Source organism: Helianthus annuus, chromosome 1 (genome assembly GCF_002127325.2).
Source record: "Helianthus annuus cultivar XRQ/B chromosome 1, HanXRQr2.0-SUNRISE, whole genome shotgun sequence".
NCBI lineage: Eukaryota > Viridiplantae > Streptophyta > Magnoliopsida > Asterales > Asteraceae > Helianthus > Helianthus annuus.
In genome coordinates this window covers 76,846,454-76,866,365 of record NC_035433.2, presented here as the reverse complement: position 1 = coordinate 76,866,365, position 19,912 = coordinate 76,846,454, and the positions used below count along the sequence as shown (strand labels likewise).

Below are 19,912 nucleotides of genomic sequence, written 5' to 3'. Positions count from 1 at the left end.
ACATGTTATGATCAAGTGTTATTATGTGAACGTCTTATGTGTATTCTATTAATTATGATACTGCCAATCTGAACACGGGGCTGTGCCCGGACCAACACGGGCCCGTGTCCAGACGCCCAGTATCATAAAATTTTGTTTTTAACACCTTTTTACACATTCAATCAACCTAAAAACTTATTTTTGGGACACATTGAGGACAATGTGTAATTTAAGTGTGGGGGATGCTAAAACCTTGAATTTTGCAACTCCTAATAACAAGCCTTACACAAAACTCTATTGGAACCGCTAATCACCCCAATTTTTTTTACAAAAACTTTCCATTTTTTTTTACTTGTCTTGGTTTAATTTGGGAATAACAAGTTCTAAATAGGTTATATTTTTGAAAATTTACAACCGATAGCGTCGTGATAAAAAGAACCAACATAAGAAAATTATGAAATGGCATGACAAGGCTAGTTAAAATTTGATTATATATACTTTATCACATTATAAACCCATTCCCACAAAAAGTGAGTTTTGAGCCTTTATTGAGCATAAAAGCATACATCTTTAAATTAAATGTTCATTTTTCGTTTCTTGTGTGAATAGCCACTTGGTTTCTTACGACTCTAGAACTTGCCATGACGATACATTCCCGGTCCTTACCAACTTAAACCCAAGTAAGTAAATGATGGAGGCATTAGGACTAACCCTTTTCTTTTCAACACCATTATTTTTCGTTTTTTTATCACCTACCCAAAATCCCCCTAGTTAACCCCTTTGAGCCTAAACCTTTCATTTCTAAACCCACAAAACAAACACCATTTACCCACCAAAACCCTTTTTATTTTTAAACCCTTTATTTTAGTAAAAAGCTCGGTTTTCATGTGACATTGCTTATCAAAAAAAAATTGTTTTGAAGTCTATCAATAAACAATCAAGTTCCTCAAAGAAACTTTGTTTGAAAATGCTTCGTTTGAATAAAAGTCACAAAAACAAAAAAGTTTTACGACGACCGATGCTTTTTACGCTTTTAGCCCTTTTTACTAACCACTAACCCAAAACCACCTACCTTTAACCCAAGCCTAACCCTTCCCCAATTCCTCTTGATATTTACAAATGTTTATAGTTAAAAAGGAAGAGGATTGATTGCTTGGAAAGCATATAGTAGAAGTAAGTTCCATGCCGGTCTCGAGTGTTTCACAAAAATACATCTTCGGCCGAGTGTTGAGTGATCTCCCGTGAGGTATGTGAACTTGTATATAAATGGAATTTTAAAAAGGCATGTTATGCCCAAATAAGTAATTTCTCTTATGAAACGTTCTAAATAAATCATAACGAATAGGATTGTAAATGCCCAAAACTTCTCTTCTACCCATTCCATTTGGGAGTGTAAGCCACATTATAAAGAGTTTTGCTTGAGGACAAACAAAGATTCAAGTGTAGGGGTATTTGATGTGTGTAAAATGCAACATATAAATTACATCAATTGAGGCATAAAACTAACCCTTTTTTAGTACCAATGTTGGAAAAAGTATGCTTTTGTCTTTCTTTTGTATTTTCAGAACCAAATGAGCTTAATTGAACAAAAGGAACAAGCATGCAACCAAATCTAACATAAATACAAGGAAAAGGAATAAACATGGCATGCCCGACCCCTCGACAACATCTTCCCAAGCAAAAACAAGAAAACAGAAGGCTACCACGGCCCCGTGCCCAGCGGACACGGGGGCGTGGCCAGTTGTCTGCAGAAAAGACAAAGCTATAGAAGCTTCAATTCCTGAAACGGGGGCGTGCCCAGCTCAACACGGGCTGTGGTCAACGCTAAGATTCGCAGAATCCAAGCAAATCTTGATAGTACAGATACGCTTCTGCACACGGGGCCGTGCCCAGCGAACACGGGGGCGTGTGGAGCTAATGCAGACAATTGCAATTAATGAAGAAAGAGAAAGAGGATGGACACGGAGCCGTGCCCGGGCTTCTGTGCAGGCTATAAATAGAGGTGCTTAGTTCACTTCAAAGGCATCCCTTGGCAAACCACCTCTCTCCCACTTCACCCACACTCCACCACCATTACAACCCACATCCACCACCATCATCCATCATCCATCTTAGAGTGTGTGTAGTAGTCTCGGGATCCAAGATTGATAGTAAGAGTTCTTGACAATCAAAGGCCATGTTTGCCTAAGTCTCTTATATCACTTGGTGAAGACAAGCATTTAGTATAATACTTTTGATTTTTGATTTTTTCGCACTTTTTATTTGGTTTTGTATTAATGACTTCAATAACTAGTTTCTTATGTTGAAGGTGAAACTTCCTTATCATTTGTCCGTGGTGTCTTGGCGTTATTTTACTGTCTATATAAAATAAAAGATTTACACCATTCATATCTCTATGGTCTATATAGAGATATGTTGGCTACTGTAACACCTCGGAATTTTGTGTCCAATAAATAAATGACACGTGTCGCATATGACAAAAGTATTGTAGACCCGGATGTAATTAAAATGTACGGTAGGATTTTTGAACATGTCGACATGTTAATTTTTACCTCTGAGCGACTTCTTTATTATAAATCCCAAGACCCTAAGCATAATTAATAAGCATCTAATATGTCTTAATCCGGTAATTACTATTAACCAAGGATGTCCAAATTGCTAATTTGGATCCTAAGAAAATAATGCAATACAAATAATTGTTCATAAGCCCATCCTGGTGCAAACCCATGATTCATTATGATAACTGACCAAGCATGGGTCAAAAAGGGCCTCATACTGACTTGTTCCAGATTCAAAAAAATCATGTATTGCAGTTGACCATTCAAATCATGAAAGGTTAAATTTCTGCCTCTGTTAAGCGCTTACGGACCGTAAGGGTCCTGCCTTACAGACCGTAAGGGGGTGAAAGGGTAAACTTGTTTCCGCCAAAGGCTTACGGACCGCAAGGACCATGCCATACGGTCCGTAAGCAACGCCCAGCGACAGAAAGTTGGCTGTTGGCTGTTGTAAACGGTAAATCATTAATGTAAAGATTTTCCAGAGATATGGGCGACCCCTAATCACTCCCTAACACTAAGGGACAGTTGTTGATCATCAAGGGACACTTGTAGGCCTTGTTGTGATGATCCTATGCATCTTCATTGCCTATAAAAGGCCACATTGTGGCAACAAGTTCCTCACACCTTTCTCTTGCACTCTTGATCACTTCTGGAGCTCCAAAGCAGGACCAAGCCATCCATAGTCGTGCACCAAGCTTCTGTAAGTGTGTCTACCCTTTTGTGGCTTAGTTTATGCATAGTTTAGCTTAAAAGTCAATCCGTCGTAATTAACGATTGACTTTACGATAAATCACAAATGGTCCAGTGGTTTGTCAAATCAAAGATAGTTATATGATGGTAATCATGTGGGCTTTAAACCCCTAAAAGGGCACCCTCTGATTCCCACTCTAACTAGTCCAAATATCAAGTCAAACGTGCTTAGAAAAAGTCAACATAAATGCCATTTTGCGATTTAATGCATAATCAGTAATGTAGATGACGTGTAACCTGTTTAAACACTCATTAAACATGATAATAAGTATATTAACTAGTCTAAGCTTGTTTGATCCGACCATTTACTGTTTTGACCCGGTTCGGAGCCGAAAGTCGCAAAGCTTTGACTTTTGCATTGACTTCAGTTCTGACCCGTTAAAGTATGATTTAGATATGCCTTAGGACTCTCTTAGGACCAGGTTACATGATGGTATAACCCTCTGTGACCGGTTCGTTGTTTGTCCGAGTCTTTTACACATTTCCGTTAAATGCTTAAAAGTTGACCGTAACGCCCTTTTTAATTTAAAAACGAGAATTTCGGACATGTGAAAGAACCATAACCTTAGTTACTGATTTCTAAGCATGTCCCTAAAATTTCACGTCAATCCAAGGTCCAGAATAGGAGTTATGCTAAATAGCGCAAATTACGGAAACTTTAGTAATTTAATAGCGCAATTAGCATAACGCCTATCTAAACCCAGATTTCGACACCAAACCTTCTACACAGATGTAAAATAATATTTTAGGGTTTTTAAAGATTTTTAATTATTTTTAACCTGCTCATAACCTGCGGTTATGGCAACAGTTCGGTAAATACCGAATATACCCTTTTCGGCCATAACTTGAGTTCTACAAGGTTTTTTGACCCGATTCCAGTTGCTACTGATTTTAAATAATAAATAAAGTATTTTAGACTTTATAAACTGTTTGGGAAACTCAGATTTCCTGTAGAACTCAGAAACCTCTTTTATAATCTTTAAAAAGACCGAAATACCCCTACGGGGCATAATATGAACTTAAACTCGTTACGGGCATTATGGAAGGTATCCTACTGATACCACAACCTCTTTAAAGCATATTGACTTAGGAAAACAGCGTAGGACTCTTACGGTTACCCGTTACGCCTTTTGCGCGCACGGTTCGGCTTATGTAACTAGTTTACATAAACTAGCCGAAACGGGTCAAACCATATTGTTTTGACCCCAAAATCCAGAGTGTGATTATTATACCCATATAAAACAAGTCTTCAAACTTGTTGGGTCAAAATCACATTCCAATCCCGGTTTTCGCCTTTCACGCGATTAAACCGTAACTATCCGTTGAAACTAACCGGTCTAAGCTACGGCTAAATTAAAGACCCGTTAGGATTCTAATAGGTTATTTTAAAACTTTCGTTCCAGAATAGGAGACCAGTAAAAGCTATCTGCAATTTATTTCGATTAAGGATTTATACTTGCAAAGGTAAATACTTTTAACTTATTTTCCGTTATACAGGCTTGGGTTACGGTATATAGCATACCGCTTGATCGGGCATCAAATTCTCCACCGATTGAGTGGGTAATTGAATAAATTTGATCGGCTCGTTTAAACAGTCTTGTTACTTAAAGCCTTTGGGGGGTTAATGACCATGTCCCGGATATCCCTGGCATCATTTTACGAAATGGCCACGACCTAAGCGCGGAGTGTAGGCGTACACTCGTCAGTGCATAAATAGTCGCTGCGGTGTGTCTATTGATCTTTAACCCGGACTTGATCCGGGCTACTGAACGCATAAGGAACATGTAATTCGTTCACAAGATTATATATTTAAATAATTCTCCCGAGTTATAAAAGAGTTTGTGCCTAGAGCATTCAAATCAATTTTAATAAACATTTTTCAAAAGTGTCGGTTGAATGTATTTACCAGTGTAAACTGACGTATTTTCCCAAAAAGACTAAATGCAGGTACTATGCGTAATTGGCTGGATATTCTCCTTAGCATCACAAAGAGTCTCGCAAGCTTAAGATGTCTTCGTCTGTTGAACAAACTTATATTTTATTTGATCCCCTGTGGATACATTTTCGACTATTCGTAATACATTTGATATTACAAACAATGGTTGAAATATAATTATCTTTATGCTTCCGTTGTGCATTCATATATTGTGTGGTTTGACTATATTGTTGCCAACTACGTCACGGTAATTCCCCACCGGGCCCACCGGTGAGACACGTGGAAATCGGGGTGTGACAGCTACCTGGTCGAGGGTTAAGGGAATGATTTGATAAGGTTCTTGCCTTGTTCAGTGTATAGATCCTGCAAGGACCTGGGTCAAACTTACTAGGGCCTCCTTCAATACCCACTGTTATTGGATGGCGGGGGTGCGAATGGCTTGATCCTCTCATATGTAAACTACGATTAATACATTAACCCGGCTACTTGGGATTGTATCCCTGCTGACTCAAACCACTTAGCCGAGGGTAACGTCACCTTCAAAAGAGGGGCCTACCATATTACGCATTAACAACTTAATTAATTATTTTTCAATATTCCGACCCTTTGGGATTGTATCCCTGCTGACTCAAACCACCGGGTTGAGGGTAACGTCACCTTCAAAAGAGGGGTCTACTACTATAACTAAGATAATCTCTTAAAAAGTGCAAAAGTGCGGAAATCATCAAAGGTTACACTAAAGACGAGTCGGATCCAAGTGATTCATCTTGTCTATCTATTTTATTTTTATTTTATTTTTCAGCATTTTTAGTTTTTATTTTCATGTTTAAAACTTCTTTTTTTTATTTGATTAGACGTTGAGAATAAACCGATACTAAAAGCTCTTGTGTCCTTGGACGACCTCGGTATCTTACCACCGCTATACTACGCTCGCGATGGGTGCACATGCCCATATGTGTGTTTAGCGTTAGTAGAATATCGTGTTTTATAAATTTAAAACTTGACTAAAGTGTTTAAAAGGGCTTAAAATATAACGAAAAACATATCACGCTACACACGCATCAGGAAGCAATACTGGACTGGGGGACTTGAAGGGGTATGGTCCCAAATCTCGCACCAGGCTTGGCCGCGAGTGACCATCACCAGACTCATTACCCCTATCGATAAGGATTCATCTGTGTTCATACGGGCACACGCAGACCCGGTTTGCTTTCCCACACGGGAAAGGATGAGAAAACTCACCTTGTGTGTGAAAACGGGTGTTTTCATCACAACAAGGGATGCGGTAATCATTTCGGTTACCGCACATAGCGATGCGGTCCAAAACCACATCTTGTTGTCTATACAAGTGGAACTGACACTTTGACTTCAGTGACCAAGCCAACAAGTGGTCTGTCCGGGCACACTGACAGTGGTCAGCTGCCCAACCCACATGCATGAAAAGTTGGCAGACAGACTAACAACCGCAACATGACGTGGCACCACTTCCGGATGCGTCCAACGCTTCTGTGACCTGCGCTTCTGATACACCTGCAAAAGGCTACGCGTTGTCAGTCTAGCCTCTTGGTTTTCCTCCTTCGCTCTTCGACTATAAATACTCATCCCGAACTAGGTTTGAGGTAACGCTAATCTGCTCTCTCACACATACTACTTAAACACACACTTTGCTCTCAAGCAGATCTTTATTCTCACGCCGAAGAGTGGTAACAAGGAGCACCCCCCACCCCATCCTCCTTGTTACGAGTCACGGTGTGTTTCCTTGTGTAGGAGACAAGTTAGAGGACGATCCGACCATTGATCGAGGAAGAAGAGATTAACCCTACTCGACGAGATTAGTGAATTAACCCTCCGATTAACTACTGTTTCATCAGCTTGAATGGAATGGGGCTCATATTTACGAGTTTTAGACAAGAGGTCATGGGGGACTACCATAATGTTAAAACCCTAGTTTTGTCAAAGATTTTAGAATAAGAAGAAAAAACTTCAAAAAATAAAAAATAAAAAAAAACCTCTAAAAGGAGTCGACCCCGTGACATAAAACATGAAAGCGAATAACTTAACGAGTCAGCCATATTTTAACTTCATTAGTGGTGTCATCCCTAATTTCTTTTATGGATTCATGCAAAATTTTCTGTTAACACTTCTACTAAAAATTTGAAATCGAGTGGGTTCGTGCGAACCCGTCACTCTCAACGTAGATCCGCCCCTGGCTAATAGGCTGTTTGGTTCCGTCTCTGTATTGTTATCTTTTTGTTAGTCTTTTGCGGTGATTCAGACGTCACAACCCAACTCCAATATTTGCCACTTGTTAACTTGAGCCCACTAATCAATATAACTCCATTCGTTGAAACCAAATTACGTTAGTTGCAGCCCAAGACATAAGCCTACAAAATAAATAAAACAATCAAATCATCATCCTATTGCAATGAAATTTACGTGAGAATCAAATTAAATACTATTATATTATAATAAAATAATAATTGTCAACATCATAATTAACACAATATATAAGGTGTATTTGAAATGCACCAATCAGTTATTTAAATAGCTAGAGAAAAACAAATAAATGAATTACCTCCGAAATAAATAAACTGCCAAGCAAAAACAACCTATTATTATTAATTAACTAGGTTTATCACCCTAGCCGCGTTACGGCAAACTTCTTTTGTTATTTAGTCTGTGTTTACATGTTTTTTAAAATCAATACGAGCGCGTTGCACACGGAACCACTAACAAGAATAAAAAGAAAATGTAAAAAATAATCGAAAGCAAATCAACCAAAAAAAGTTGTATGTTAATGATGTTGTTCGTATGAAACCCGTGGTCAGAGATGAGCAAATAATATTGGGTACCGGTACCGAATTTCCCGAACAGAAGGATTCTAAGTACGAATTTGGTACCGACTTTTGGCGTTTCTAGTACCGGTTCGCAACCGATTTTTAACTTCATATGCCGGTACTGTAACCGGTATTTTCGGTATCGGTTGCCACGGAGCTCTGATCAGGGATGAGCAAATGGTACCGTGTAGCAGTACCGAATTTCCCGAACTAAAAGATTTTCAAACTCAATCCGGTACCGACTTTTGTCGTTTTCTGTATCAGGTTGGTACCGATTTTTACCTTCATGTACCGATAATGAACCGGACCGTACCGGTATTTTCGATACCAGTATTAATTGACACCAAGTTTATCCAACTTAGAAAGTAAAGAATATAATAATAGTTATTAATATATTAATATATGATTATAATAACTGTTCATTTCATTTGCTTTTTTAATATATTGTATGTTAATGATGTTGTTCGTATGATACCCGTGGTCAGAGATGAGAAAATAATACTGGGTACCGGTACCGAATTTCCCGAACAGAAGGATCATAAGTACCAATTCGGTACCGACTTTTGGCGTTTCTAGTACCGGTTCGCAACCGATTTTTACCTTCATATACCGGTACCGTAACCGGTATTTTCGGTATCGGTTGCCACGGAGCTCTGATCAGGGATGAGCAAATGGTACCGTGTAGCAGTACCGAATTTCCCGAACTAAAAGATTTTCAAACTCAATCTGGTACCGACTTTTGACTTTTTCTGTATCAGGCTGGTACCGATTTTTACCTTCATGCACTGATAATGAACCGGACCGTACCGGTAATTTCGATACCAGTATTAATTGACACCAAATTTATCCAACTTAGAAAGTAACAAAGATAATAATAGTTATTAATATATTAATATATGATTATAATATATTATAATAACTTTTCATTTCATTTGCTTTTTTAATATATAGTAAAGTATTAATTATTTATTAATGAATATAAATTTAATTCATACTTTCAATTAAAAAATAGCATATTCATAGTACTCTACTTGAGTGACTGAGTGTTGTTTAAAATTATTATAAGTTCTAACAAAACAATTACTATTATTCAATAACAAAAATACATAATTATCCAAATATGAGTTGGCAAGGGAGGCGATTGAAACATATTATGGGTGGCGATCGAGATATTCACGCACGCATGACACTATTTTTTAAGGAGGGCGGCTGCGCTCTCGGTTAGTAATAGGTCCGCCCTTGCTTCCAAGCAACTTTGCGTCTATAACTTTGTACTAGGTTCCGGAAAATTAGTCCAAGACATAATGTTTCTAGATTTGCTCAGAAAGTTCTAGATGCTAACAATTACGATTTGAAGTTAAGCAGGTAATGACATCAGGAGGCTGACATGTCTTGGTTCTTTCTTACATTCACGATGTATAACATATTGTCTAATACTTTATTAGTCTAAGGGGCTATTTGGTAGCCTTTATATGGTAATTAAGAGGCTACCTCTTAATGGAACTATTAAGAATTTTACCAATGAGAAGGTAGAAGAATGTGACATGTGATGATTTACCATTCAGATGTTATCTCTTAACCATTCAGACTTGAGGTTACCTCTTATTCATTCATAAGTTTTAAACCATTAAGAGGTAGCATCTGAATGGTCATTAAGAGACTACCAAACAGCCTCTAATAGTAGTAGTAAATGAAGTATTATAATCTTGTTTTTTATTTTTAGAAAAATGTCATGTGTATACACTTCATAGGCTTCATTAAATGTTAAGTCATACTTTTTTCCTCATGAGTGTGACCCCCTCACGCCTTTAGAATATGGGGTATGGGCGGGGTTAGGGTTGGGTACAAATGCCCAAGTCACCACCACAGGTGGGCGTGGGTTTCGGTGTGGCATGTTTGGCGTGTGATTCAGCTCGGGCGTTGGGCGAGGCTACCCAAATGACATGGCGGAACCTCATTGGCCAAGAGCATTAGCCATGGTGGAACCTCATTATGATGTGGCTTGGCCATGCCATCCCAGCCACGCCCCACCATACCCCTTTGAAATTGGCTTTTGGTCTTGGGTGCCCCATACTCCACGTGTCGCACCATGCCCCCAACCCACGCCCCACCATACCCCACGGTCTTACATCGCTAACTCACTCACAAACATATAACATGGCGTTCCAGTAAGTATAAGTTGACATGGTTCGGTTTCCTCTCACATCCACGATATATAACATAAGCCCTAATTTCTCTTCAAAATGGGACTACAACGCAACTTGTTGCCGTCTCTCTGCCACCCTATTTCAAATTCCTATTGATCATGAAGTTTTAGTAGGGCTGTTCATGAGCCAAGCCGAGCTGAGCTAGGGCAAGCTCAGGCTCGGCTCGATTATAAACCGAGTTGGCTCGGCTTGGCTCGGATTTGAAACCGAGCTGAAAATCTAAGCTCGGACTCGGCTTGGTTTTAAACCGAGTTGGCTCGGACTCGGCTTGGTTTTAAACCGAGTTGGCTCGAGCGAGTGTTTTCCGAGCTACATCCGAGCAAGCTCCGAGCCACGAGGTTTTTAAACAGCCCTAAGTTTTAGTAAAAAAAAAATAGTATTAGATCTATTAAAATTGGGCCAACAACAACAATAAACGTGAGCCCAATTGTAAAATCTCGGCCCATGTACGAAATCCTAAAAATACCAAATCATCCCCACCACAAACCCTAGATTCAAGGCAGCGACTACCAAAACCAGAAGCAGCGGCAGCCCTATCTCCTCGTCACCACAAAATGGTTTGTTAGATCCATGATTTCGTTAATCGCATCCTTCATCGATCTATTCCGTTAACCTAATTTCTCTCTTTGCAGACTTTCAAGCGAAGAAACGGCGGACGGAACAAGCACGGTCGCGGTCACGTCAAGTTCATCCGCTGCTCTAACTGTGGAAAGTGCTGCCCTAAGGTAACCTAATAATAATATTGTTTTTTCCAATATATGTGACATTGTAGCAATGATTTGGTTATATAGTGTGCGAATGATTTAAGATGTGAATTGATTAGTTTAATTTCAGTTTTGTTTATGGAATTAGAATGTTTGTTTTGATGTTTTTAGTGGTGATATTTATAGGTTAAAGTTTAAAGGCTGAATTAAGTAATGTTGGTTATAATGTCTAGCACTTTATAGAGTGTCTTTGATGATTGATTGATTGTATGATTTTTGTTATCACTATATTTAATTATAAGTTTGATGTGTTTTTTTTTTTATATTATTTATTTTTTAGTACTTTTATTGTTGTGAATCGATTTTTCAAATGTGAGAGTGATAACTCTTGGCTTTTAACTGCAAGATTCAAAACTTTGTTTTTTTGGTTATCTTTAAATTTGTTTAAGCAACTGATGTTTTTGTTGTCTCTATCTATTTTAGTTTGAATTTTGTAAATTACTTTTTGATATAAGGTTGTTATTTACGGTTTTGTAAAACATAACACCTCGGTGGGTTTGCTGGACCAGCTAAACTGGCCAAAAGAGTTTGGTTTGAGTTATTTTTTTCCCTATAAAACGTTAGTTTGGATTAATATATTTTTACACTGGTAAAGGTGGTGCATAAGTTTTATACATACACATAATTGCATATTTAAAAAAAATTGAAAAATTCTTGAATAAGAAAGGTTAAACTTCAGGTCTTAAGATGTAAACAGTCAGTTGAACCATTAACACACGTTTTAAGCTGTAAACAATGTATCGAACTGTATAGTTTCTAAACAAGCTGCATCATTCAAGTTGCTTTGTTTTGGACGGTTTGGTTAGTTTAAAAGGTTCATGACCATCCCCATTTTGAGCTGAAACAAAAGTTTTTAATGCTAACTCGACTAGTTAAGCGTATGGTATGCACTAGCTCTTGAGTGTAATAGCTTCGACAGTTAAGTGTTATGATGTTAAGTCAAACAGTGTTTTTTTTTTAACTTTTAGTGAACAATACATTCTGTTTTTATAACATTACTGCTTCTTATTGTTCAGGACAAGGCTATTAAGAGATTTAATGTGAGGAACATAGTGGAACAAGCAGCTGTTAGGGATGTTCAAGAAGCTTGTGCATTTGATCGTAAGTCGTGCATGTGGTCTACTTTACTTACGAATAATCTATCTATCTATCTTGACTAATGTATCTTGTATGTCTCAGAGTACACACTTCCCAAGTTGTATTTGAAGGTGCAATATTGTGTTTCTTGCGCAATTCACTCGAAAGTTGTTAGGGTCCGCTCAAGGACTGATAGGAGGAACCGTGAGCCACCAAAGCGTTTCTCTCGCCCAAGGGTATGTTTAGTTAATTTTGTGTCTAGTTTTCAAACACGTATGTTAAAGCATTATTATATATAATATAGTTGTTACTTATTGTTGACTGGTTATTATGGTTATGATTTATGATATTCTTAGTTTGTCTAATCTCAGATTATGATAAATCTTTAAACTAACATTATATGGGATTAAAGATAAAGTAAACACTTTTGATATATCAGTTAATTTTGGTTTGTGGTTAAACATATATATCAGATTTGTGTTTCTTGATTCTGATATTATTATTATTATTATGTTTATGTTTTCAGGATGATGCTCCTAAGCCAGGTCAAGCCCCTCGTCCCGGGGGTGCAGGTGGTCCCCCTCCCGTGCGTTCTTAAGTTTTTTATCCTGATTACTGTACTTTGAGCTCCGTTTTGATTCGGTAACTATCATGTTTTTTTATATTATGAATTAGATTTTGTTCCAGATTATTGTTCGATTTCTTTTTTTTATGCTCAGAATAACTTGGGACATTTATTACACACTTGATTATCATTTTCTTTGTTTACATGCTATTTTTGTTTAAGATATGTATGCCACTTGCATCCAACTGTTTCATTGTGCATTTAGTTGTAGAAAAAATATTTCTTAGTCACTAATATTTTAAAAGTTATTATATTTTTATATTTAGAAAATTACTATTAAAAGGTTTAGAATTTGTGAGCTCTGGTAGTCATTGTGCTGGCAGTGATGTTGGTTTGGGCAGGTTGCGTCGAGTCGAGACCAACAGTTACGGTTCAAGTGTACCATAAGAATTTGTGAGCTCCGGTAGACACCTTAGAGAGTAAATAAAATTTATTTAGTGGACCATAAGATTTAGAGCTCAAAGCTTGGCTCAAATTTTTTTATCAGTTGAAGTTTGTAAGAATCAAGTAGTTTTTAGTACTTGTTTTATGTTTTATTTATAATACGTAAAGTGTGTTTTTATGGTATTTATGTTATGATTTTATGTGATAAGTATGCATATGTGTTTTCTTATTTTAAAAAACATGCTTTGTTTAAGTTCGCTAGTTAGGGACCCTTTAATTAAGCTTTTTTACAGCTTGATCTTTGGCTTTGCCAAATTCAAGCTTTTAGTAAGTCGATCTCAAGTAGGTTACAATGGGTTGTTGACCGGTATTGTTGATATGTGAGAATGGCTGATGATGTTATGTGGACGATATGTGGTGATGGTTTGGGATTGGTTCGATATTATTGTTTTGGTTGGAGATACAATAGGAAGTTTATTTGGTTAGGAAAGCTAGGAAGTGATCTTGACTATCCATTAAGTTAATCAAGGGCTAAGATTAAATCAGGGAAATTGAAAGGAAGAAAAGAGGCGTGAGTTTGTTCAAGGGCATTCTAGTTAATCCAAGCCAATAGTTTCTCTCTCCTCCAATTCCCCCCATTTTTTAAACGTTAATAACTCTTTCATACGACATTATTTTTTTTTATAAAAATTGCACCAAAAAAACGAGCGTTTTTTTATCTTTAAAACGAGTATACTATTGCTATATTTTAAAAAAAATTTAAAACTTAGTTGCGTAAAACGCAATAGAAAAACCACCAGTTACGTAAAACGCAATGAAAAAAAAAAACCTAAAAAATGACATTTTTCTAAAACCAATGCACCAAAAACACAAAAAAATGACTTATTTGTAAAACGCAATGGCCAGAAAACACACAGAAATGTCTTATTTGTAAAACGCAATGGCCAGAAAACACATAAAAATGTGTTTTACCTAAAACGCAATGCACCAAAAACACAAAAAAATGTCTTATTTGTAAAACGCAATGGCCAGAAAACACATAAAAAAATGTTTTACCTAAAACGCAATGCACCAAAAACACAAAGAAATGTCTTATATGTAAAACGCAATGGCCATAAAACACTTAAAAATGACTCATTCTAAAACGCAATGGACTGAAAACACCTAAAAATGTGTTTTACCTAAAACGCAATGACTAAAAAACATTTAAAAATGTGTTTTTTTTTCTAAAACGCAATAGTCAGAAACCACATAAAACTCTCTTATTTCTAAAACGCAATGGACACATAAAACTGTCTCTCACTGTGAACTGTCTGAATTGTCTACGAATTACTGTCTTCGAAATGAGCCAATTTCTGGAAAATTAATTTTTCTGATGCGTTTTTAGTACAGCTCAACCCCAGCCAGGGGCTCTGCCCCTTGGACCCCGCCCGCCCCTGGGACCCCGCTACCAGGGGCTACCGCTCCCGGACCCCCGCAAAGATCGTAAAACGCAATGACTGAATCAAAAACCCAGATCGTGAAAATGAAATTAAAGAATTTCTTACATGGATCGAAGCCGATTTCTTCATCAATTGACGAAATTTGAATGATAGAAACACTTATCAACGCTCGAATCGAACGAATTGAGTGATTATCTCCAAAATCACCGGAAAAAACAAGATTTTTTTATGAAATTAAACTGGGTTTTCTTCAAAAAAAAGCTGAAGAACACGTTGATCGGGTTTTGAATCATTGATTGGTGATGAAAATCGCACTATAATGTAGTGATTATTGAGATAGAAAGTGAAGAAATAGTTGAAGATGGTGGGTTTTGAAAAAGGAAGAAGAAGGAGTTGGATTGACTAAAATACCCTTTCTCTTTATTTTAAAATTTGCCACATGTCATAATTCTATGGCTTCCTATCCTTCCTAGCGAAAATTAACTTCCTATTTGATCTTTTCCCAAACAAGTTATACTAATAATTATATAATTCTTTAATTTATGTAAGTTATGAAATGACGCAAAGTGTGCAAATAATGCATAATGGTGTTGTTTCTCTAGTGATATAACATAAATTTGTGGGGTTAGGATAATAGGAATTTTATTTGCGTAGGAAGCCTAGGAAGTAATCTTGACCATCTATTTAATTAATCAAGGGCTAAGATTAAATGAGTGAAATTGAAGAAAAAAAAGGAGGCACATGGGTTTATCTAGGGGCATTCTAGTCAATCCAAGGCAATAGTTTCTCTCTCCTCTAATTTCCCCTCATTTTTTAAACGTTAATAACTCTTTCATACGACATTATTTTTTTACAAAAAATTGCACCAAAAAACCGAGCGTTTTTTATCCTTAAAACGAGTATACTATTGCTATATTTTCGAAAACCCAGTTGCGTAAAATGCAATGGAAAAATAAAAACTAAAAAATGACATTTTTCTAAAACGCAATGCGCAAAAAACACAAAGAAATGTCTTATTTGTAAAACGCAATAGCCAGAAAACACAAAGAAATGTCTTATGTCTAAAATGCAATAGCCTAAAAACACAAAAGAAAGTGTACTTTCTAAAACGCAATAGACTGAAAACACATAAAAATGTGTTTTACCTAAAATGCAATGCATAAAAAACACAGAAATGTCATTTCTTAAACGTAATGGTCAGAAAACACTTAAAAATGTGTTTTACCTAAAACGCATTGACTAAAAACACTTCAAAAATGTGTTTATCTAAAACGCAATAGCCAAAAAACACATAAAAATGTCTTATTTCTAAAACGTAATGGTCTGAAAACACAAAAGAAAGTGTACCTAAAACACAATTGACTGAAAACACATAAAAATATGTTTACCTAAAACGCAATGAACTAAAAATATTTTAAAAATATGTTTTTTTCTAAAACACAATAAAAATGTCCAGTCAAATTGTGTTTTAACATGCCCAGTTCATTGTGTTACAAAATAGAAATAAACATAGATACAATGAGATGAAAAAAAAACAATTGTGTTTTATAAATTCATTGTCATGTACAATTAAAATGAAAATCCATTAATTAATAATTAATAAAACCATTGCGTTTTATAATAAACTAGAAGGAGCACCCGCCACGTTACGGTCGGGGTTCAACTTCATATCAGACGTTTGAGTAACCCAGTTTTAGAAAGTAAAATACATCAACCAAGATAGGGTCTGGGGAGGGTAAGATGTAGATAGTCTTACCTCTACACCGTAGACATAAAGAGCCTGCTTCCAGTGAGACCCCGCTCGATAGTAGTTTTGCATCAAGCCTTGGACAAAAGGCACAAAACACTCAACAATTGGAACAAAAACCAATTAGTGCATGTACCCCTGTCTTTCGGCTATCAACGCCACCACATGATGCATGATTAACCGTCCCTCGTTTTTTAACATTATTTTCACGAAATTAGTAAAATAACACAAATTAACCGACCCATGGTTTCTTCAAAACAACCATACTTATTTCAATACAAATGGTACAAACAATAATGCAAACATATATTACTACTTATTATTATGAATAATGCTTTTGTATAACCATTGAATGCACAAAACACCAACATAGCATGGTGTACAACTTTTAATGCAACAAAATGTTGCAAATTATTTTCACGAAATTAGTAAAATAACACAAATTAACCGACCCATGGTTTCTTCAAAACAACCATACTTATTTCAATACAAATGGTACCAACAATAATGCAAACATATATTACCACTTATTATTATGAATAATGTTTTTGTATAACCATTGAATACACAAAACACCACATAGCATGGTGTACAACTTTTAATGCAACAAAATGTTGCAAATTAGAATATTATATAATGGTACTCAAAAGTCAAAAGTTGAATAGTTAAATCAACTTACAACAGTTAATTTCTGCAAAACCCATTCCTTTATGAAACTCCAAAATCCAAAACTCTCCCACGATTGCAAAACCCATTCCTTTATGACAGCAGCTCCACAACATTTGGTGGAAGATGAGAGAGAATGTGAAACTGTGTGTAGACCAAAATATAAAAAAACATATCCTCACTTCTTTTGATTTCTAGATGTTTACAATATAAAAAACATCACGGATCTGAACGGTTTAGAACGCATTCAGGGTGAAAGAGGAAGAGATTGAGAAGAAATCGGAGGTTAGAGAACGTGTTCAAGCTCAATTACGACGAATTGAGGAGGAAATGATGGGTTTAGTGACGATTTATGAGGTTTGATTTGTGTTTTAAAGTGTTAATTGGTTGAATCTGGGGAAGATTTGTTTGAATTTTAGGGTTTTATTCAGATGTGAACTGGGGTTTTTTGTGCGTGAAAGATGACAGAGAATGTGAAACTGTGTGTAGACCAAAATACCCCTGCGCGTCTAAATTAAAAAATTATACGTGGATGGCTAAGATTACTTCCTATCCTTCCTAGCAAGATCAAACTTCCTATTTGATCCTTACCCTAAACTTGTGTACTTATTTGTAAACTAACATAGCCTTGGAGGTCGTTTGAGTTGGCTATTTTAACCAAAAATAAAACTGAAATAGACGTAAGATTAAAATGTTTACAAGCTAATAAATTGAAAATATAGCCGGTTTCATTAAATTAGCTGAAAAACGTTATTAAAGTTCGATGCATATTTAATTGTAAGACTGTATAGTGTGGATGGGCTTGAAAAGAGGGCATGGAGCAACACGTGTCTGTAATGCAGGTAGAGGTCCAAGCACGGGGTGGTAGTGGCATGGGCAAAAGGGGCGTCGATCTTCAAGCCAACCATCAAGGCAACCAATCACAGCCAGTCATCAAAGTAACAACCAATCACCGCCATCCACATCACCTTCACATTAGCCCATGTGAGAATTTCGACACTAGTGCCCCACGCCATCCCAACGCAAACAAACCATGCACTCTACGGTTTGATCTATGCATTAGAAAACACAACTGTCAAGTTTACAAAAAGGTATAAGTTGTTTTTTTGGTTCTTTATAAAACTTTATTACTATAAATAAAATCAACTTTAATACTATATTACTATAAAATCTATAGAATTACTAGACCATTCAATATTTAGAACTCTCATTTTAATTTTAATTTATCAGATAGTCCTTGTGGTTTGCGCATTTTTCACATTTAGTTCCTAACCTTCTAAAATTACAGCTATAGTCCCCAATTTTTGCAATTTCGTTCCCGGATAGTCCCTGACGAGGATGAGGGTTAGTTTTTAGTGTTAGGTGGGTGCAAAATGACTAAAATACCCTTACCAATAAAAAAAAGTTATTATCCTATACACAAACAAACCCTCATTTGTCAACAACTTCACCTTCAAACCATCTGTAAACTCATCTCATGATTCCATCTCACACAACACAAAAAAATGGTGAAGGATCGTAAAGTAGGCATTGCAATGGATTTCTCAAAAAGCAGCAAATCCGCTCTGCAATGGGCGATCGATAACTTAGCTGGCAAAGGTGATACGTTCTACATCATCCACATCAAATCTCTTTCTAATCTTTGGGAGACTTCTGGCTCTAGTAACCTCCGATCCATCAACTACTCGTTATTCTGTTTCGATTCTTTTTTTTTTTTCAGTACGTTACTGATTGATTTTTTTTGTGTGTGTGATCAGCTTTGATTCCGTTGGTGGAGTTTCGTGTGCCGGAAGTTATGGCGTGAAAACGGATATTGATGTGCTTAATATACTTGATACTGGAGCTAGACAAAAAGAGGTTTCAGTTTTCACTATGTTTGTTCTTTGACGATGATGCACATATTCTGATTTAGATATTTTATTGTTGTTGATTTAAAATTTTGATTCAGATTTATGATTTATATATGTTTCGGATGCTGAATCTGGTTATTAGAACTTTATAGTTTGATATTTTATTGTTGTTAGGTTTTAGTAGCAAACCAATAAAAAAAAGTTATTCTCGTTTAGAGGGTGGTGGATGGGTGTGTAGGGGCTGTGGAGGGTGTAGCGGTGGTTGAGGGGTGGAGGCGGTGGAGGGTGGAGGATGAGTGCAGGGGTTGTGGAGGCGGTGGAAGGTGCAACGGTGGTTGAGGGGTGGAGGCGGTGGAGGGTGGAGGATGAGTGTAGGGGTTGTGGAGGCGGTGGAAGGTGTAGCGGTGGTTGAGGGTGGAGAAGAGATGCTGACCTTTAATAAAAGATATGGGCCCATCTGAATTTTTTGTATTAATTCTTTTTGTTTTAGTTGTTATTTTTTAATAGTAAGGGTATTTAGGTCATTTCACACCCACTTAATTGAAAAGACTAACATCCATCCGCGTCAGTGACTATCCGGGAACGAACTTGAAAAAGTTGGGGACTATAGCCGTAATTTTAGAAAGTTAAGGACTAAAGGTGAAAAAATGCCAAACCACAGAGACTATCCAGGCATTTAACTAAAAAATCAATTTACTTAAGATTTTACTTGTTGCACATAAAAAAGTTAAAAGAGTTCAAGAAGTTTTAGCAAATCTCAAACTTAAGATTTTACTTGTTGCACATAAAAAAGTTAAAAGAGTTCAAGAAGTTTTCGCAAATCTTAAAAGCTGATTTTATTATCTACCGTGTTGTTCAAGAAAGCTTTTTATTATAGGTATATGTAAGAATTTAAAGTACTTTTAACTTCATGATTGTACTCTTAATACGTATTATATTTTATATTATAACATGTGATATAAGTTTATAGGGATGAAATGAAATTACTATACTAGACTATTTTAATTCTTAGTGTTATCTTGTTGGCACAATTAAAGTGTATAGTTTTTAAATCACCAAGTCAATCCAAGCAATATGGATTCATAAAAAG

General features: G+C 36.5%; 1 protein-coding gene and 1 pseudogene across 1 annotated transcript; both read left to right on the top strand.

Annotated features, from left to right (window-relative positions):
* Positions 1-10,669: 10,669 nt before the first annotated feature.
* On the top strand, positions 10,670-12,876 carry LOC110869696 (40S ribosomal protein S26-3). The gene is made up of 5 exons (XM_022118931.2): positions 10,670-10,824; positions 10,900-10,992; positions 12,048-12,132; positions 12,211-12,344; positions 12,635-12,876. The coding sequence occupies exons 1-5, from the start codon at positions 10,822-10,824 to the stop codon at positions 12,704-12,706; spliced, it is 387 nt and encodes a 128-aa protein (XP_021974623.1). The 5' UTR covers positions 10,670-10,821; the 3' UTR covers positions 12,707-12,876.
* Positions 12,877-18,392: 5,516 nt separating this feature from the next.
* LOC110937350 lies at positions 18,393-18,979 on the top strand (annotated as a pseudogene).
* The last annotated feature ends 933 nt before the right edge of the window (positions 18,980-19,912 follow it).

Excerpts from the sequence above, each read along its gene's own strand:
- LOC110869696 (XM_022118931.2), top strand. Across the intron at positions 10,993-12,047 it reads GTGGAAAGTGCTGCCCTAAG|GACAAGGCTATTAAGAGATT; the intron begins GTAACCTAATAA and ends CTTATTGTTCAG. Across the intron at positions 12,133-12,210 it reads AGAAGCTTGTGCATTTGATC|AGTACACACTTCCCAAGTTG; the intron begins GTAAGTCGTGCA and ends TGTATGTCTCAG.